At 43.3% G+C, this 22,347-nt stretch overlaps 1 protein-coding gene across 2 annotated transcripts in view; it reads left to right on the top strand.

Moving 5' to 3' along the window:
* Nucleotides 1–22,347, top strand: part of LOC126355142 (vacuolar protein sorting-associated protein 8 homolog) — a 204,863-nt gene that overhangs the window by 105,262 nt on the left and 77,254 nt on the right. For both annotated transcript variants that reach the window (XM_050005329.1, XM_050005330.1), the window contains exon 13: nt 21,160–21,361. In XM_050005329.1, the coding sequence (XP_049861286.1) occupies nt 21,160–21,361 (202 nt within the window). The remainder of the gene's footprint in view (nt 1–21,159; nt 21,362–22,347) is intronic.

The raw sequence follows: 22,347 nt of genomic DNA on the forward strand, positions 1-22,347 counted from the left end.
AACTTTGATCTCCCGTTACAAAGTGTCTGAGATACTCTACAATAGTTCTATGACTTCTTTCTAGTGCACCATTTGATTCAGGGTGGTACGCTGTAGTATTTATACGCTTTACCTTCAACAATTTACATACACTTTTAAATACATCACTCAGAAAGTTAGACCCTTGATCTGTTAATAATACTGATGGAATTCCATACCTTAATACTACGTTTTCCACAAATGCCTCAGCTACTGTTTCGGCATCTTGTTTGTCAATTGGGATTGCTAAGGTAAATTTACTCAAATCGTCTTGGAATGTTAACATGTACCTTTTTCCTGTATTAGATACATCTAGTGGACCCACTATATCCATCGCACACTTTCCGAATACTGTTTCTGCTGTGTCTGTAATTTCTAAGGACATCCTAGTTTTCATTTGCGTGTTTTTATTCTTTTGACACGATGGGCATTTCCTAATGTAATTTTCAATGTCACGCTTCATTCCGCGCCACTGCTTGTATGCTTTAATTCTTTCGAGTGTCCTGTGCATTCCTTGGTGACCTCCCAAGGGATTGTCATGCATTTCCTTTAGTATATTTTCTTTTTCTTCGGGACTAATTTCCTCACCACTATCTGTTTCCTGTTCTATTTCACTCGACACTTGTGCTTGCCGCACGTTTACGGAACTTTCTTCCCCATTTGCTTTTGCTGCCGAGATCTGTCTCCACCTTCTGCTTCGCATCTATCTCTTCCTTCCCTTCATGCCTTATTCTACTCAACGCATCCGCATTACTATTTAACTTTCCTGGCTTGTATATTACTTCATAATCATACTCCTCGAGTTTCAATCTCCACTTCAGGAGTCTCGAACTCGGATCTTCGACACTAAATATCCACGTTAGTGGCTTATGGTCTGTCACTACAGTGAACTTTCTGCCATATACATATGGTCTGAACTGTTTTACTGCGTAAACTATAGCCAACAACTCTTTTTCCGTTGTGCTATAATTTAGTTCGGCTTTGTTCAATGCTCTGGATGCATATGCGATGGGCAAGTCTTCGCCAATCTTCTTACCTTGCGATAACACTGCACCCAAGGCTGCGTTACTCGCATCCGTTGTAATGATGAACGGTTTCGTAAAGTCAGGGTACTGAAGTAACGGAGGGTTTATTAATTTCTCTTTTAGTTCTTCGAACGCATTGTTCTGACGTTCGCTCCATCGGTACTCCACTCCCTTTTTTAAGAGCTCATGGAGAGGTTTCGCAATCTTGCTGAAGTTAGCAATGAAACGGCGGTAGTAACCTATCAATCCGAGAAACCCTTTTAGTTCCTTAGTTGTCTTTGGCTGTGGGAAGAACTTCACCTTCTCCACCTTCGCCATATCTGGTGATATTCCTTTGTCAGTGATGCAATGACCTAGGAAGATTACTTCCTTCCTCAGGAATTCACACTTGTCTGGTTGCAGCTTCAAATTGTGCTCTCGCAACCTGTCAAATATTTCCCGGAGCTTTTCGTTATGCTCCTGCAGGTTTTTCCCATAGCATACTATGTCGTCTAGATATACAAAGCATTTCACTCCTTGTAAACCTGCCAAGACTGTATTCATCAGTCTCTGAAAACATCCTGGGGCTCCCTTCAGTCCCATCGGCATTCGTTTGTATTCGTAATGCTGATAGTTTGAGCTAAATGCCGTTTTCTCTCTGTCCTTCTCGTCCGTCAATATTTGATGGTACCCGCTTGCGAGGTCAAGCGTCGAAAAGTACTTAGCTTGCCCTAACTGATCCAGTATCTCGGAGATATTCGGTAGTGGAAATGCATCGCCTACAGTGATATCATTTAATCTTCTGTAGTCCACTACGATTCTCCATTTCTGTTTGCCACTAGCGTCTAGCTTCTTTGGAACTAACAGTAACGGTGCGTTCCAAGCGCTCTTACTCTCGACAATTATGTCATCTCTTAGCATCTGCTCTATTTGCTCCCTTAGCACTTCCTTTTGCACTTCCGGGATCCTGTACGGTCTAGCGTTTACTACCTATCCCGCGTGTTCCGGTGCAATCGGTATTCTGTGCTTCACTGCGGATGTATAGGACAGGTTGTCCCCTGGTAGATGAAATACATCTCCGTATTCCGCGCAAACCTCTGCTAGAGCGCTTTTCTCTTCAGCGTTCAAATGATCCATTCTTAATTGCCTTCGCAACACACTAGTACGACTTTCTGTCTTTCCTATGACATTAGTACAATATTTTACTTCGCGTATTTTCCCTACTTTTTCTAATTCTTCCGTCATTAACCTGACGTTTCCTAACTGCACTCTGTCTTCTGACAAGTTTAATGCACTTACTATGCATTTCCCATTTCGCACTTTTACTAACGCTTCAGGTACATGTACCCCTTGTGCAATCTCCTGCCTAGGAATAATCATTTCCTTTTCGATTCCCCTTTTTACATTTCCTTCCACCTTTAATAACATTATTTTTTCCTCTCGGGGCCCTATTTCCACGCCTACTTCTGAATCTTGTTCGTTCTCATGTCCCTTTGGCTCTTCCTCTACTACTAAGGGTATATCTCGCCCTTTTAGTCTCACTATTTTACCTGCATAGTCTAACTTAACTCTATGCTCTGTCAAGAAATTTCTGCCTATCAGTCCGTCGTACGGAATATCTAATCCTCTCCCGTACACGTGAAATTTTTGCCCTACTTGCTCAGAACCGTCCACACTTAAGTGTACCTGTACCGTACCTATTGTGCTGACGACCTCACTGGTTACACCTTTTAGCCGAAGCCTTTCCGCTTCATTAATTGCAAGTGTACTATTTATCGGAATACTCGTTCTCTTGAGCAGACACAACTGTGCTCCAGTGTCTATTAGCAACTTCAAATATCTTTTTAATTCTATGCAGTATAAAACCAAAAAGTCATTTTCAGTTGCACAGTCGATTACCCTAACTGAGGGTTTACCTATCGCAACAAGGCCCGACTGTGCGGCCTTGCCGCCTCTTAGTTTCCCTGCACCACTTTACCGGTTTTGCTCGATACTGGCACCCTGCCTTTTCTCCATGCGTGCCAGGGCCCTGCGTGACAATCTTTCGCGTAATGTCCCGGCCGCTTACACTTGAAACAAGCAACGTCTTTTACCCTCGTACACGGAACTCCACAGTTCCCTGGTAGATTACATTGTGGGCACCTCCACTCTCGTAACCCTCCATCAGCTTCCCTGTGATTTCCTCTAAAGTCTCTTGTATCTATCGGCTGAATTTTTCTTAATCTTACCCGGCGTTCCGCGTCTGTATGTCCTGGCTTGTCGCACCCGTAACAAAAATTCGTAAACTCTTTGCCCGTCATTATCCGTACTCTTCCCTCTGGCCTATTCTTTCTACACTTGCTTGCCATGTACCCTCTCAATCCACAATTGAAACATTTCAAATCTCTAATATCTCTGGTATTCTTCACCGTTTCCTTTCCCCGGTTGAAAGTTACTCTTGGGGCTAGTCCCCGCTCTTTCATTGACAGTATTGCACTTTCTTCTTGCAATGCTAGTTCCACGGCCGCTGCTAGCGTGATTTCATCGCCTCTACTTCTTACTATCGTCTGTATTCTATCATTGCTTAACCCTTGTATAAAGCATGCTCTTCCTAGTGAATCAACCAGTTCTATTGCGCCCTTTAAGTTCTCCCTAGCCGTAACTCTGCTTACTGCTTCCCTGAAATCCCTTTGCATTTCATCTATTCGGCTTGCCCATGTCGCAATTGGCTCTCCTTGTCCCTGTCTCGATTGAAATATCTTGCACGCGTAGTAGTCAATGGTACGCTTACTCGCATAATTTTCCTCTAGAACATGTTTTACTTCCTGCCATGTCCCCGTGCGTTCCCTTACTTGCAGCCTCGATCTGGCCTCTCCGGTTATTTTGGCTTTAACAAACTTCAGTAACGTTTCGTGTTCCTCCGGTTTCACAAGTTCAAATGCAGCGTCTACATTTTCAATAAACTCCCTAAGATCTCTCTTATTTCCTTCGAACACTTTTGGAACTATACACAAGGCTTCTTTCACTGATATCTTACCGCTACTGGAGGACGACGGAACTTCGTTAGTTTGGGCCATCTTACCAACTTAACTATGTTAGCACTTTACAATACAAGATACAAAATTCTTAATATAATTTTATATGTACCGCTTCTCTTGTGGTGCGCCGTCTGTTCCGCTGATCCGCGTTGTCCCGCGTTGTGCCGCGCTGCTCCGCGCTGTCTCTGTGCTCTCTATGCCCGCACTGTTCCGCGCTGCCGCGATGCGTCGGCCGCCGCTCTGCTGGGCTGTGCCGACCCCGTCGCTCGCCTCGGCTGCCGCTGCTACGGCTGCTGCCGCTGCTCGGCCCGGACCCACGGTCTCGAATGCTGGCTGCTTAGGCACCTCTGTGCCTCGTCGCTCCGCGTCGTGCTGCCACTATCCTGCGTTGCCCTGCACCAGCGAGGACTACTTCTCTGGACTCTGTCGTAGTGGGGCTACTAATGCTGAAAGTTGCGAGTCGCCACAACTTCCTGCTAATTGCCACAGTCGCTGTAGCAAAATCTACTGGCTCCTATCTCCTTTTTGCCTATATGCCTTTGTGGTACCCCACAACTGGCACCAAAACTTTTATTTATGTCGCGTCCCAAGCGTGGGTTTTGCGAGGGATTGAGCGACACGGTTCGTAAACGGGAATTAGCCGGTTGACCTAATTGAGAGGGAGACTTTTGATCTGGCTAAGATGTTAAATTCCCTGGTGTGAAGGTACAAGGCTAGGATGTTGGTAGAAGTAAACTCGTATGGACGTTATAAAAGTTCTAATTTATTCATAAAGAATACAGATCACCCTAACTGCGTAGTGATTGTACCTACAGAATAGCCAAGCCCATTACAGAGACGGTGACTGACTTCCACCGTTCTGGCTGCCTGATAGAACTTTCCAGCACTTTGCTGCCCACACTAGCACCCTACGTCAGAGTCCCGCGGTCGCTGCCTAAACGCTCATCGGCGACTATCTCCAACTGTCTGCCTGCAGCCCGCCCTCAGCCCAAGTCGGCTGCTACTCACGCTGACTACCGTCGCTGCCTAAACCCGAGAGAGAGAGAGAGAGAGAGAGAGAGAGAGAGAGAGAGAGAGAGAGAGATCCCCGGAGCGGCGTGCCTCCGAGTTTTGTTAGCTCTTCCCCTTCGACCCCGCCAGCGCTTGGCATGACGTAGCGTCGAGTGCAACTTTTCCTTATTAGGGATTGTTTTAGTATTAACTTCAGTACTTTTCTTCAGAAGCTGGGTGGAGGGGTAGAGGGGCGTCTCCCTATATGGTCACGCACTGCGTCCTGAGCCCTTCATTGGCTCCTCATGACGTAGTGCGGTCCCCACCTAGGGCCCTCTTTCTTTCTCTCTCCGCTCCCAGACTTCTCCCTCTAGCCAAGAGTGTTGATACTGCAAGTTATTGTTTATTAAGGGACCTGCCCAGAGCGCCCTGTTTATCTTAATAGCTGAGTCTGCTTCCTTGCTTATCACGCGCAGCTGCCTGGCCGCTTGGACCGCCGCCTCGGCTATTTGGCTGCGTCGTTATCTTTTGTGACCCCTCTGACACGCCTGGCGTCCCCTGTTAACTCTATCTCCCCGTATGATTTCTGGTGTATCGTCTGAGAACAACTGCATTTAGACTTGGCTTTTCTGCGGTTACAACAGTATGTCCATTCACAGTTGTTTTAGGGTCAGATAATTTCCATAATCTGTTTTTGGCTATATACCCTCTGAGGCAGTTAAAAGATCTTAATTTTCCTGGAAGCTCCTTGAAACTATGAATTTTTATGCAAAGGTATGATTCAGCACTTTAGTTTTCAGATAGCTCTCGTTTGAATTGCTAATTCCTCATACTTTTCAGTTGCTTTTTTTTTTAGTTTTCATCCTCATTGTTACCTTCTTATTGTTATTAATGGACAAATTTCTTCTCAGAACTATGAACACCATTACCTGCAGAAAAAATAATTTGCAGTTTACTGTATGTTATTTTACATTCTTCGTATGCGATCATACTCAATATGTCACCATCTGCATGAGTATTACAATTTTTTTTTTTTTTACAGTATTGTTTGTGTAACTGTCTTTATACTAACGCTTCACTTTTTTCCAATTGAATGGCTCAGTGGTGGAAGAGTCAATCCCAACAGACTGTAAAAGGGTAAAATTGTGACTTTCGAAACCAGTAGAATAGCATCATGATGGAAACAGGGCACTACCAAGTCGGTTGCAGCCAAAGACGGGGCTACAGAGTCAGAGACTTTGCAGCACTAGAGTGACAACGGACAAACTTGCTGTCAACATCTGATACAGCTTGCACAACTATTGTAACCTAGCTATGACCGCCAGAAGGTCGCCAACACATTCCATATATTGGTCACAGCACACTAGCCTTGGTAAACAACAGAAATCAGCACACAGAAGTGGTATTTAAGGACACTTGAACAAGTTAGTCTTTGTCAAACAGTTGTGGTGTGGACCCTGAGTACTCCGCAACATGCCGATGACTCAGATGCTTCTGACTCAGCCGGGACATGAACTGCTGCCTGCCCCCTACTAAGCCTGTGGGCACTAGGCTCAGTTCTGTGCGCTGCCACCATCACTGGTCCAGCCATCTCTGCCTCCTCTCCCCACCGCACCCACCACCAACAGAAGACAGTTACTCTTCAAGCCAAGGAGTGACAGCAACCCCCCCCCCCTCCACCCCCACCCGAATTGATGGTTCTTTCAAGAGTACATGCATGGTGCCCATGAGGCCCCAGGCTATTGCAGCCCGTGCTTATTTCCTGGGCTGCATTTTCTTCCCCATGCTCTGACCTCTACATCCACGCTCCTTCCTTGCAGCCCTCTCCTTCCCGTCTCTCTGGGTTCTTACTTATGTCGACCTGGCTGTTCTCTTGGTTACCTGTATTCCGTGCGGTTTTGTTCCCCTTACATTTTTTCTTTCACCCTTCTTTTTTCGCATTTTTGGTCCTCTTGTGGGGTTTGAGCTCCACTTCTAAACTTCTAAATGTTCTGTCTGTAGTGTGAGCCATTTGAGGAAGTGCTCCCTCCCTAGCATCTAAGGTGTGGATTCCTCTCTACCCTTCCTCCCCCCCCCTCCCCCCCAACCTTCCTTCTCTGCCATAGCCCCCTCCCTCCACCCTGCTAGGTCACCAGCACATGTAGTCAGTACTTGTGGTGGAGCTGTTATGTACCCATCTGGCTGATCCCCCTGACAACACAGGGATTCCACTACTGATACCTGAGCTGTAGCCTACTCAGATATGTCCAGGAATGATTGCTTGTTATTCCGGAGCATCAGAACTCCTGGTGGCAGCCTCTGTGTCAGATGGCCCTTGCTGTGGCTGGGTGTTACCAATGGGGAGAGCCCTTGATTGGAGTAGGTGGTATCAGGGCAGATGCTTTGCATACGAAGTGTATCAAGCTCCAAAAATCTGTCTGTTCTTCCATGGCTGTGTCTTTGAATGGTAACTGATCATTGAATGCCGTTTCTTATGACATTGCGTCCTACTCTTTCCTGGTGACACTGTGGGAGGAGGGCCCAGCTTGCCAGCTTGGATGAAACACTTTCCCTGTGGCCTGGTCTGTACTGGTACAGACGGTGACACATTCACCACCACAAAGCTGTTACTTTTTGTGTAAAATAAAAGTTTGGCACAGTGGAACGTCTCAGTAAGGTGCAGTCAGGTTCGCTGTTGATCAGAACTACTTCCGCCACTAAATCTGCAGTACTTTGGGCTTGGGATCGTCTTGGCAACACCAGTGTGTTCATTACACCTCACCAGTCAGTCCAAGGAGTCATTTTACAATCTAATGAAAACTCAAGACCAGTTTGGAATAATGGGGCAGTCATTTTGTTTGGCTTGTGCAGAAAGGTCATAAGGACAAACGCACCAATACCATCACCTTTATTCAGGTGTGAGAGGCAGATACCCACCCAGAGAAGGTCGAGGTTATGTGCTATCAGTGTGATGTGGAGCTGTACATCAAGCCACCCATGAGGTGCTTTCGGTGCTTTTGTTTTGGCCACATCTCTTTCTGATGTATGGTGGACCGTCTGTGTCATGATGGTGGAGACACACTCCATGAGGGAAAAACCTTGAGTTCAGCCACCTGTGTGTATTAATTGTCAAGACCATCACTCTTCGTGCTCACCAGCTTTCCTGGCTTACAAGAAAGAAAAGAAGATGCAAAAGTAAAAGTACCTGGGTTGTTTATCTTACACTGAGGCTCATAAGAAATTTGATTGACTTCATCCTGTGTTGATGACTTCCACTCCTGCCTCTGTTATGTACTTTCCCCCTCCTCCCTCTTCCTGACCTCTGTCACGTCACCTTCTGTTCTCCCCCTTCCCTGTGGTTCCCACGCCCTCCTCTCTGGATGCCACTCCCCCTCCCCAGCTGAAGAAGTGCTGCCCCACCTTCTGCGCCCGACAGTGTTGGGTCTCCCTCCCTGGACCCTTCCCCTGGCATCTCTCAGGCTGGAACCTGCTGCCACATCTCAGCCACAGGACACAGAGTCTTGCACTCCAAGGTTGCACTCTCTCTTTTGGTTCCAGAGCTCAATCACTTACCCTTTCTGGGTTTTATGCTCTTAGAATTGGGTTGGCACTTTGAGGACTTCTGATAGTGTCTGCATATTGCTCCATATGGGTATTGTTAGTACATGGATCCCACTGTGTTCCCCATTGGGAGCAGTTGCCGTCTGGGTCCACTTGAACTCTGTGGTCACAGTGTGCAATCTCTATCTCCCTACTGACATTCTATTTACATCTGGTACCATAGCTGCTCCCATTCAGCATCTTTCCACTCCCTTGCTCCTCCTTGGGGATTTTAATGCCCGTCACCCTTTGTGGGACAGCACTTTTTCATCTAGTCAGGTGCTCCTCATTGACCAATTTCTTGCAGGTCACGACCTGTGCCGCCTTAATGGTAGTTCCCCTATTCATTTTAGTGCCATGTATGGCACTTTCCTGCCATTGATCTTTAGTTCTCTTCCCCTCCTCTTCCTCCTTCCTTACACAGTCACCACATTATGACCTGTGTGATAGTGGCAACTTCCCTTTGATTCTCTAGTTCCCTTCCTGCACCTCCCATCGTGCTAGTTGGCCTGTATGTTCTGCGCTCATAGGCAGCACACCGTGCATGGTACACGTGGCAGTTGAGGACCACAGCACAACTACGACACCTGAGGATGGGCTTATAACAGTCCAAAACTGGTCATGAGAAAATAAAGTAATTTACAACTGAGTGTGTGTGTGTGTGTGTGTGTGTGTGTGTGTGTGTGTTTGAGGTTTACGGGCGCTAAACAGCGTGGTCATCAGCGCCCAAACGCATAGAAACAGGAACACAAGCGGTGAAGGGACGAAGACAGACGCCGAACAAGGAGAACGGCTAAAAGACACAGGCCTGACGCAGTTACAAATGCGCACATACAGAGGCAAAACAAGAGGAGAAGAAACACACTAAAAAAGGAAAGGAAACACAAGGAAAAGAGAACAGATACCGAAGGGAAACAAGGAGGTAATCGTGACTGGCGGACCTCTTACCTAAAACCTGGGTGAGCCAGTCACCCAGCAGCACATTAAAACCTTCTCCCTAAAATCCGAGGCAACAGATTGGACAGGACACAAAACCGTAAGACCTTAACCACAGTCGCTGCGTCGTCTTGCAAAATAGAGGGCAAATCCGGTGGCAAGGAAACCACTGCCCTCTGGTCAGAGAATAAAAGACAGTCAAGTAAAATGTGGTGGACAGTAATCTGGACGCCACAAGCACTGCAGATTGGGGGGTCCTCCCGCCGGAGTAAAAAACCGTGCGTGAAGGGACTGTGTCCAATGCGGAGGCGAGTGAGGAGAACCTCATCCCGCCTGTATGACTGGTAGGACGTACGCCATGGTCGCGTAGTGGCCTTTACCAGACGCAGCTTATTGTCAGAAACTGCCAACCACTCCTCTTCCCATTGATGCATAACACGAAAACGCAAAAGGGAGGTTACAGCATGGAGGGGGACGGCACATTCAACAACGTGAGGGAGGGAACATGCATCTTTGGCAGCCAGATCCGCCAGTTCGTTTCCCCTAATACCCTCCAGAACATCCATGATGCCCTACTCCACCTGCAACGGCAGGGGAAGGAGGTTTCTTTCTGCTGGGTGCCGGGGCACGTGGGAATTTACAACTGAAGTGGTATTTTCAACTTCTGCTGTCATATGAAGGTTGGCTGTTTTTGTAAACTTAGTGTTCTTCGCTTCCTTGCCCACAACTGTTAGGGCGCAGATCGTTTAACCCTTCTCTGCCTATCTCGGGCATTAGTCTTGTCTCAACTGGAGTATGGTTATCAAATTTATGGGTCAGTTCCACACAGCCCCTCTTGGTATCTGTTTGGACACCAGTGCCTTTAGCACTAGCCCTGTTGATACGAGGGCTGCTATATATATTTCTGGCCTAATAATGAAAATACGAATATTTATCAACGAAAATGGTTTATTGTTTTTCAAAATATTCTCCATCAAGATTTATACACTTTTGCATGCGCTCAAACCAATTTTCGAAGCACTTTTTCCACTCTGATTGAGACACCTCCAAAACATGGTTTTTGAATGCTGCAACAGCATCTTCTGGCGACGAAAATCGTTGACCACGCATTTTTTTCTTGATGTGTGGGAATAAAAAGAAGTCATTGGGTGCCAAGTCAGGGCTGTACGGCGGATGACCCATCACTTCGACGTTTTGGCCGGTCAAAAAGGTGCTGGTTTGAGTCGATGTGTGACAGCTCGCATTGTCATGGTGCACAATGATTCGTCTTCTCTTGTTCATTTTTCGAATTTCTCCAAAGACTTCAGGCAAACAAATGGTGGTGTACCACTCAGAATTGACCGTCCTACGTTGCTCAAGCGGAACAGTCGCCACATGACCAGTTTTGCCGAAGAAACAGGCGACCATTTGCTTCGAAGTGCTTCTTCCACGAACAACTTTCGTTGGATTTGGCTCGTCTTGGAAGACCCACACGGTCGATTGCTGTTTTGTTTCGGGCTCATACGCATAGATCCACGATTCGTCACCTGTGACGATCTGATAAACGTCTTTTGAAGCACCGCGATCGTATTTTTTCAGCTTTTCTTTACACCAATCCACACGAGCTTTCTTTTGAGCGATTGTCAAATTGTGCGGGATCCAACGAGAACAAACCTTTTTTACGGCCAGGTGTTCATGCAATATCGAATGTATGCTGGTGGGAGAAATGCCTAGGCATGCCTCTATCTCGCGGTATGTCACATGACGGTCTTGCATTATCAGTTCACGTACGGCATCGATGTTTTCTGGCACAACGGCTGTTTTTGGATGACCTTCACGGAATTCGTCTTTGAGCAAGCGTCGGCCACGATTGAATTCGTTGTACCAGTTTTTCACAGTGCTATAGGATGGTGCTTCGTCGCCATACAAAGATTTAGGTTCATCGATGCACTCTTGTCGTGATAATCCACGTCGAAAATTGTGAAAAATGATCGCACGAAAATGTTCAAGAGTTAATTCCATTTTTGTGCCAAATTGATTTCTTCAAGTCCCTGTAAAAGAAAAAAAAATTGTCGTAAGTCAAAAAGTTCTGAGTACATTTATGCTAAAAAATGTCAAACTTTCCAATGGAAATGTCAGATTGCACCTGGCATCACTTAGTGTTGCCTAGGCCAGAAATATATATAGCAGCCCTCGTAGTCTTCTGGTTGACACTGTGATCCCTCCCCTTTTTATTAGGCAATCCCCATTCCTGGTTTCTTATTCCATCACTATCCACTCTTCCCCTACTCACCCCTCCTACCATTCTGTTCATGGCTCCAGGAGGGGGGCACCTATCCTGTCTTCTCCGTGGCCTCTCTGCAGGTGGATTTGTGGCTTTTACAGCCTCGTGGGCTGACTCCTAGGAGGCTACACCCCTCCTCTGCCCTCCATGTCCAATAAACTTAGCACCATCTTCCTTATGTCCCTTCTGGTGGGAATCTACCATCCTCTGCCATCTTTGTATTGGTCATACTAGATGGACCCATGTATGATGAGCCCTCCCCCAGTAGTAGTTGTGTGGCTTACCTCATGGAGATCTATGTTTTGCTGGACTGACCCTGCCTTTTATCCTTCCTTGTCTTGGGTGTTAGTGGATGACCCTCGCTTGGTTACATCTGTCCTCCATTTTCTTGATAAAAGTGATTTGTCCTCTCAGGTATAAGTCCTTGAATTTTACTCTGGAATTTGAGTCCCTCAATTGGAATATGCATTGGTTATGGAGGCTTTGAATTTGCATCCACACTGGCCAGATTTTCGCTACCTTTTCCCTACATGTTATCATGTGTGTTGTACTTTTTTCCCCTTTTTTCTTGTGTCATCTACCCCTGGTGTTGTCTCCATTGCATCATGATAATGGTACAGTACGGTATGGTTTGGTTTGGTATGGGTGTTGGGATATTCAGCAGCAATGCTCGTTCGCCACTGCGCACAGTGTTTCTGGGCTCATCTGCTCTCCCCATTCCGACCCACCACTGCCACTGATCTTTCATTTTCCTGCTACCCTGACACTCCAGTAAAGAAGTTATTGTAACCATCATCAGATCTTCTTCACCTGCCTGACATTCTCCCTAAGCAGTAAGTATGCATAAACATAAAGAAGAAGATACACAGTCATCAGACAGCAGCCAGAACCTTGGCTCTTCTGCGGCAGGAACGTCCTACACAATGATGCGAGTGAGTGCCAAATTCAAAGTTTCATTTAAGCCTATATGATTGTTTTCCTATCATTTCTTCATCCTTTCATTGCTTGGGTATACTGATACTTAGGTTGATAGTAGGTAGACAGTATGGATACACAAGTTTTGGCTCAGCACTCTATCCACCAGTTAATAAATCGAGTAGTTCGCTTAGAGGAAGAATTAGGGCATCTAGAGGAGGAAACGAGGGAACATATGCTTACTGTACTGGATACCAACACTGCTGCATTGATTACATCATTTTGTGGTAAATCAAGGTAGGATATCTGTATTTTACTATAATTTCTACATGGTCTTTAGACTGCGAGGTACAAGTAATCAGCAGTTGTTGAGTGTAGACAAGGTAAAACTAGCAGGGGACACTAGGAACTACATGATGTGACATGAAAAGCTAAGGGAAACACAGTTATTCAATTTCTTCAGGAAAGGATTGGTGGACAGATATAGGAGGAAGAATACATCAAAACACTACCAAGTGTGTTCCATACCCATGGGGAGTCAATAGTGTGTTTTGTAGAGCATATTTGCAGAATTAATGTTGGCTTACAGATGATGATGATGATGAACCCATCTTGCAGGAAGCTGTGATGTTCGCTTGTTTTGTTTCTTCGTTGATAGTCCTTAGTGTCGACATACTGCATTTTTATACTGGCTGAAAAATGGGAGGTGGAAGTTCAACACTGACTACTATCAGTGATGTAGCCAACAGTTGCGTTTCACAGTTCTTTACTATCATTGTTCACAACCCCCCAATATTACACAGCTATATGGCCTGTTCACTATTGGTAAATTTAGATAAGCCTCATTAATAGCTTGCATGCAAACGTCAGCATAATGCTACAGTAGTTTGCTGTTGAACATCTATGAGCATTAATACCAAACCACACAGTCCACTATTTCTCAAATAAATTTAGCGGACCAAAAATTAGGCCTTTATATAACCTCGCAATAATAGGCACTGAAACTATACATTGTACTTTGTTTGATTTACAGAAATTACAATTAAAACATAACTCATTCAATTAACTGAATACATGGAAAAATTCTGTCTTTTTAACGATTTCTGTTACCATAAAGGTTAGGCCATATTATTTGTTCAAATGATGAAAATAACAGATATGCAAACAATGCTTTTGACAGATCTGGTAATTATTTTCGAATTAAATAAAGGCTGGATTTGCTAACGTATTTTCGAATAGAGCCAAATAGATACTTTAAGAATCTTAGTAGTTCCTCTTGCAAATGTTTATAATTAGTACACAATTTATATTTGTTTATAAATCAACAATTAAACCTAAGTCACAAAACAATTACTGATTTAGCTTTATAACAAAAAATATTAGCTAGAAATAGTGTAAATAAATTAGGAAATTGATTACATACATGAACCGTGGACCTTGCTGTTGGTGGGGAGGCTTGCATGCCCCAGTGATACAGACAGCCATACACAGGTGCAACCACAACAGAGGGGTATCTGTTGAGAGGCCAGACAAATGTGTGGTTCCTGAAGAGAGGTAGCAGTCTTTTCAGTAGTTGCAAGGGCAACAGTCTGGTTGACTGACTGATCTGGCCTTGCAACATTAACCAAAACGGTCTTACTGTGCTGGTACTGCTAATGGCTAAAACCAAGGGGAAAATACAGCCGTAATTTTTCCCGAGGGCATGCATCTTTACTGTATGGTTAAATGATGATGGTGCCCTCTTGGGTGAAATATTCCAGAGGTAAAATAGTCCCCCATTCGGATCTCCGGGCAGGGACTACTCAGGAGGACGTCATTATCAGGAGAAATAAAACTTTCATTCTACGGTTCGTAGCATGGAATGTCAAATCACTTAATCGGGCAGGTAGGCTAGAAAATTTTAAAAGGGAAATGGATAGGTTAAAGTTAGATATAGTGGGAATTGGTGAAGTTCGGTGGCAGGAGGAACAATACTTTTGGCCAGGTGAATACAGGGTTATAAATACAAAATCCGATAGGGGTTATGCAGGAATAGATTTAATAATGAATAAAAAAATAGGAGTGCGGGTAAGCTACAATGAGCACTATAGTGAATGCATTATTGTAGCCAAGATAGACATGAAGCCCATGCCTCCCACAGTAGTAGAAGTTTATATGCCACCTATCCTGCATATGATGCAGACATTGAAGAAATGTTTGATGAGAGAAATCATTCAGATAGTGACCGGAGACGAAAATGTAATAGCCATAGGTGACTGGAATTTAATAATAGGAAAAGGAAGAGAGGGGAAAGTAGTAGGTGAATATGGAATGGGGGTAAGGAATGAAAGAGGAAGCCGCTTGGTAGGATTTTGCAAACAGTATACCTTAATCGTAGCCAAAACTTCGTTTATGAATCATGAAAGAAGGTTATATATGTGGAAAAGGCCTGGAGACACTGGAATATTTCAAATAGATTATATAATTGTAAGACAGAGATTTATCAACCAGTTTTTAAATTGTAAGACATTTCCAGGGCCAGATGTGGACTCTGACCACAATTTATTGGTTATGAACTGTAGTCTAAAACTGAAGAAACTGCAAAAAGGTAAGAATTTAAGGAGATGGGACTGGGACAAACTGAAAAAACTAGAGGTTGTATCATGTTTCGGAGAGAGCATTAGGGAACGATTGACAAGAACGGGTGAAAGAAATACAATAGAAGAGGAATGGGTAGCTTTGAGAGGTGAAATAGTGAAGGCAACAGAGGATCAAGTAGGTAAAAAGTTGAGGTATGGTAGAAATCCTTAGGTAACAGAAGAGGAAAGGAGAAAACACAAAAAGTGCAGTAAATGAAGCAGACAAAAAGGAATACAAACGTCTCAAAAATGAGATGGACAGGAAGTGCAAAATGGCTAAGCAGGGATGGCTAGAGAACAAATGTAAGGATGTAGAGGCATATATCACTAGGAGTTAGACAGATACTGCCCACAGGAAAATTGGAGACCTTTGGAGTCAAAAGAACCACTTGTATGAATATCAAGAGCTCAGATGGAAAAACTGGTAGAATATGCAGTGTGTGTTTCCAGGCAGCTTAACTGAGAAGAAAGGAACTATTCAACAACTGGAAATAAATTCCGACATTAATATTCTTAATAACTTTTTTCGGATGTCATTTATATGAATGTACTTTCAAAGTAATAACTGATCTTGCAGCTCTCAAATGGTTACCAAGACATAAAGATCCAAGTAGTAAGGTAACTAGATAAGGTAACTAGATGGGCATTGTGTCTCAGTGTGTTTGATTTTGAAGTAGTGCATCCTTCAGGAAGGTTATACGCAAATGGAGACGATCTAAGCTGCAAAGTACGCACTGTGAAATGTGCTGGTCAGATGAATATGAGTGGATCAAAGTACAAAACAGTGGTCCAGATAGCCCAGCAGTTCACCATGCAGCCGCAGTTCAACATGGAGAATGGCGTATTGTACAGAAAGATGAGATGCAGGCTACACATCATAGTCCCAGAGTGGCTATGAAACAGTGATGAGGCAGGCCCGTGATTTGATTTTGGCAGAAAATGCTGGTTACTAAGTTAACTCACAGCTTGAAAACTGGAAGGTTTCGTTGCATACCTCATGGTAGTATACAATTCAAAAACCCATGAGAACATAGGTTTGTCTCACTATGAGATTGTTTTTGGTCAGAAGATGCCGTCTTCTGAGTTTTTTAAGCCTCCACCAGAAAGTGATAGTTCGCCAGTGAAAAATTTCTCCAAATGGCTAAAAACTATTTAGCAACAAGTCAAAAAGGTGGAGACAAAAGCCTTGGAACCACAAGACAGGACACATAAGAAGAAAGCAGTTTCACCTAAGTATCACACACTCAATCATGTATGTTGACCAACCCATATGTACCAAAAGGAAAAACTAAGAAGTTTGAGACATGTTATTATGTAGTTGTTTATTCTCAACAGGCTTGAACAGAAGGTAGATGGTCACTGGGGCTGAGTGTGTATGGGTTCATGTATTAGTAGTAGACGTTTAGCTTTATGGGGAGAGATGTTGTTTGTCCTCAGCTTATTTATGTAAGAGGAAGGGCAATTAATGTCAGACAGTTTCATTCTGAATTTTGCTACAATTGATTTATGTACCTGATCTACTCTTAGAGATTTTACCCACTGGAAACCTTACATTCCTAAATAACTCATATCAAATGTTCCCACAGCATGGCAGTGTGTCAATGGAACAACTGTAAAGTAGTACTGCTATGAACATCAGCAGTGAGTGGTAGTTGTAGAGTCCTCAACCTCAGCTGCTTGTGTAATTTTCACAATAATTGGAATTTTATACTTCCAACTCAAGTGGAAAGTAATCCAAAACCCATCCCTTCTAATCTTCAACCTATGAATTCAAACTTGTCACAATGGCACCAACCACAAACAACGCCACAAGTGGCAAAGTGCAACATGGACGAAGACCTCTGTGTAGAGATAAGTGCTAGTAAAGTTGAGCAAATAGTGTACAACGTGATTCCATGAGTGGAGGAGCAAATCTGAAGCGTAAATAACTGGGGTTCCATTTCAGTAAAATTCAAAGGCTAGTTTTCTCCATGGGTAGGGAGAAATATAAAGGGATAAAGTTATAAGGGAGTCTATATGGAGTCCTTACAAAACCAGGGCACTGCTAAGCAAGCTGCAGCCGGTAAAGGTGTTGCATGTCAGCAACTTTGCAACACTGTGTTGTCGACAGATGACACTTGCTGCCAACTTCTGACGCAGCCTGCAAGACTGTTGCAACCTAGTTAAGGCCGGCAGAAGGTCACCAACACATTCCTGACAGTTCATAGTGACACATTAACTGCATTAAACAACAGAAATCAGCACAGATAAGCAGTATTTAAGAACACTCAAACCATCCCATGATCTGAACAGTTGGGCAGTGATGCGACGTCAAGCCTGTGCCACTCCGTACCATACCACTGACTCGGATGGTTTTCCCTCAGCTGGCACACAAACTGGTGCTCACCACCTACGCACCTGGGCACCAGAGGCTGCTCCCTGTTCCGGCACCATCCCTAGAGTACCATGCCAAAATCCAGCCATCTCTGCCCCCACTACTACACTCCGAGCCCAGGAGTGTGATGCTGCCTGACATCACTGTGGTCACTGCCACCAGCAACACTCATTTACAGCTAGAAACGTGGGAACGTGGTGATGCAGCACCAGACATTCAACAGGCCAGTCAGCAGCTGAGGATCATCGCCTTATATGGTCCATGCCACCCACTAGTGATTGTAATCAAGCCTCAGTAAAGAAGACAAAGTAAACTTCATCAGACCTCCTTCAGCTGGACAACATCCTCCCTCAGCAGAGAATTCTAACCAATGCTAAACTATCAGAGCCAGCCTGTTATTGGAAATGAGCTAAGTACATGTCTTGTATCCTTGCTCAGTCAACAGAATATCATGTGTACACCATCCTTTACTTTGATGCATGGGAAGTATGTTTGATAGCATGTGATTCCAATGTTTTCAAGGTTGAATGGAAGTAACACAACCCAGACCACATATCACCACTGTAGCACCAGGAAATGTAGATTTCATTATTTTGACAGTAGCTACACTGTATTTGATATACCAGGTGTACAAACTAATATTAATAATGATGAAAAGCAGCTTTCTGGTGGAAGTGGTACCCTTGGTTCTTGAGCAAGCTAAAAGAAAGAAAAAATATGAATATTTTATAAAGATTGTTCTGTCAGCCAAAATAAGAATTTCATGGTAAAAATAGGGCCGATAACTGTACGTTACTGTATGCTGATGGTTTGAGGGAATCAAACAGAACTTTCTTGTGCCAGAATGTACCCTCCTTTTTGTTTTATTTGTTTGCTGGCATTGACTTATGACCTGCTGTCAAGGTACTACAATGGGTCATGTTACATCTGTTACTGCAATTTGTAATTGATTGTACATGTGTTCTGCTGAACATGGTGAGGATGTAGTATAATTTAATTCCATAATTAAATGGTCTGTGCTCTCTTGTATATATAGAGTGGAGAAAAACAACCTGGTAGTAAGATCAGCACAGGCTAGATAACATCGAATTGTGCAAAATTTTTCAGATAAGTCAGAAATGCACCCTTGTGGACCTTTTGCCATAAAACGACAGCCATCAGTGATGAACACATGGAAGTCTGTGCACTTAAAATAATTTGCCCCAGCTCATACTTGTTATGTGAAAAACTGCAGTTACTAAAAAAATCCTCTGAAAATAATATTTTCAATTGAACAGTCAAGGCTAAACAAACTTTGAATTCCTGTTCCTGACTCTTTACTTTAGTTGCGAAATTCCTGTGATCGTCACTGGGTAAAGCTTGACAGTAAAATTACCTACTGTAAGTGCACCATAATGTTATTAATTTGTTAAGATAGTAAGCATAACAAAGCAGCAGCTTGGATAGAACCATACTGATACACACGCCCAGTCATTATCTCTTAATGGACAAAGGTACACACACTCATCACTGATGGTCATCATTTTATGGCCATAGCTCTGCAACAGTTTACTTCTGACTTATGTTTATTTAGAAAATTATGCTCAATTCAACATCTCTCCCTGCAGTGCTGTGCTTTGTTGCCTTTTCACCTCCAAGCTGCCTTCTCAAGTGGTCAGGGTCTGGATCTCCTTAGGATTCATGGACAGAACACCCAAAATTATTCCTCAGTAGACCTCTGTGGCCACAGTGGCTCAGTGTCTGTGATGGCGCAGAAAGAGCATGTTTCGCTACAGATTCTGCGGCATTACTTATAAAAGAGGCTAATCATTGTGGTTCACACTGGCTGCGTGTTGCCCTTCCAGTGGCAGGCATTCGAATTTCCTGCTGCCATCATACGTCATTGTCTTTGCTGTATTATGTTGCGTGCCTTGCAGTCATTTATGGCAGTGGGTATCTGTAAGATACCACAAAGCTTCAGATTCTTCTCTGGATTTAAGCAATTTCTTAGTGGACAGTGCTGCGCAACATGTCTGTGGCATCCAGAATTCAGATTTGTGCTCCTACAATGAAGAATGAGCTACCTTCATTCGACACAAAATAAATTTTGCTGTAATAGAAAGGTGGTGCGAGTAGTTAACTAAATGGGACACCAGGCTGAATTCAAGAAAAGAAGGACTAAAACAATTTTTTTTACTAATCTGACTAAAATGATGGAAAGAATTTCTGTAGCTAAGCATAAAAGAAATTAGATATGATAATTTTACAAGCCATGAATGTGTAGTGTATACAAAATTTTCTTTGAACAGTTAGTTCAACAAAAAATTGTTGGAAAAAAGTAACTTTCCAGGAAAATACCCTTGTGGCACATTTAGAAATTAAAATATAGTAATGTTGCATAATTTATACCAGATGTTCTACAGAAACCTTAAAGCAAAGAGTGAAGGCACTTTTATATTTATCACTAGCTGTTCGCAGCCACGCATTGCTTTCGCTCAGCCTCGTTAAGTAGAAAAGAAAGAAAACAAAGCACAAATTTCTTACATGTATGCCCCTCCTTCTCTGTCCATGTCCTCATTCCCCCTCCCCTTGCGCCCTCTCCTTTTCCTCCTGCCCCCTCTCTTTCCATGTCCTTCCTGCTTTCTATTTCCAATTCGTCCCACCACTTTGTCCACCTCCTCTTCCCCCTCTGACCTTGAGCCTAGTTTATTGTTTCTGGTAAACACATTTTCCCTTTATATATTACATATTAAAAAGAAGTACCTAAAATGTGTGTGTTCAAATTTAATCTTTTGTCATAATTTTGAAGCAGTTGTTGAAAAATTTTTGGAGGTTTAGGTTTTTGTACAAATGAACATTTATATTTTTGTTTGTACATATTGAGAATTTTAATTGGAGCATGGACCTAGAAACTGATATTTATGACACATACATAGCCTCTAATCGACACCCTACATACTAACTTTATCTCATGCATGATCATTGAGTAAAAAAGGTGAAAGAATTTGAGTGCCAAGAAAGTTATCAATGGGCAGATCTTCACATGAATAGACATCCTGTCCAGTTATGTGTGAGGGGTATGAAAGATTAACGCTGACTAATGTAGTGAAATTCTGACAGTCTTTTAAAGTATTTGCAGACAAAATTCTTGTACAGTTTTATGAAACTTAAAAAGTTTGTAAAATCTAGAATACAATAAAATTGTAATATTTAAAACCAACCCTTATGCCACTTAGTCACTCAATTTTGAGAGGAGTTACGCATTTAGCATCAGAAATAAAGACACAGGGCAAGGCGGAACTCTGCCGACAAATTAGAGGGTGTAGTTTTCTTCGTTCAGTACTGTTATTTTACATTGTTGTTTTCCTCTCTGCTCACAGAAATATCTTACAGTTTTTATTTAGTACATCCAAATATGCCAATACACCCACAGTGTATGTATTATCTTCTTTCTTCTTCATGTCAGGAAAGCAACTTACAGACCAGCAGATAGCTCTGGGCAACAAGCTGCTGGTGTACATCAGCTGTTGCTTAGCTGGGCGTGCATATCCAGTGGGATACATACCTTCAGACATGGTTGCCAGTGTGAAGCATGAAGTCTTCAAGTGCCTCACCTGCCTACACAGTAAAGATGCTCCTGACTCTGAGCCTCCATATCCCTACCTCAGGTCAGTCACATCGCATATATAGATATATTTCGATTATGTGTTGTGTTTTATGTCCTTGTCCAGCAACAGCTTGTGCTTCATCTCTAATAACTTTATAGTAGATTGTTTGAAGCTAATCTTCTATGTTTCATTTTGTGTGAGTTGGAGCTTATTCAAAGTTCTATTCTAAAGTCGCTATCAGTCTAACATTTTGAGCTATGCAATGCTGAATATTTCACATAGTTGAGTTTATCAAAATGGGCAGCACTGTTGTCATATAGCGTGCGTTCAGTTGAAACTAGACTGCTTTTTAAGGAGACACCCATTCTCAGAGTTAAGTGAATGGAAGAAAGAGATACATTTGTTTCCTTGTGAAACATTACTTCAGAAGATTCTGAATAATCCAGAATTTAACTTTTTTCTGTTGAATGATAGGGTCAAGTTTGAATGGTTCTCCAAATAAGTGAAGCCATTCAGTCTGGAGAATAGTGGCTGGAAACAGGAAGGAATTGTACCTGTAGTTATCACTGACTTTTGAATGAGTCCAGTTTATTTATGTTACAGAACATAAGAAAAGATATTTGGTGCATTTTCATGTGTTTTGCAGCATTGGAAATGAAACCAGGGTGATGGGACTATGGGGCACACGAAAGGAGTAGGTGCAGAACTGGTCTGCTAGTTACATATTAGACGCGAATGTGACAGGTTTTGTGGAAAGGCTGTTACACAATGAAACCAGCTGTGGTCATTAAGTTACTAGTGGATTTTTTCGGCATTTCAGAGGAAAGGACAACTAAAGTAGATGGCATGGTTTTTTAACAGTTTAGGAAACAGTTACTTGATGAAAACATTGATGTTGAAGAGCACAGAACTATTACAGTAGTTGAAGCCACTAATGAAGATAACACCAAAAGTTATTTTGTGCACAGTCCAGCAATATAGCTAGAAAATGAGCAGACTTCAGAATGCGGTCCAGCATTATGTGGCAGAGATGAGAGGAGTGGTTC

The sequence above is a fragment of the Schistocerca gregaria genome, chromosome 3 (assembly GCF_023897955.1).
Source record: "Schistocerca gregaria isolate iqSchGreg1 chromosome 3, iqSchGreg1.2, whole genome shotgun sequence".
NCBI classification, from domain to species: domain Eukaryota; kingdom Metazoa; phylum Arthropoda; class Insecta; order Orthoptera; family Acrididae; genus Schistocerca; species Schistocerca gregaria.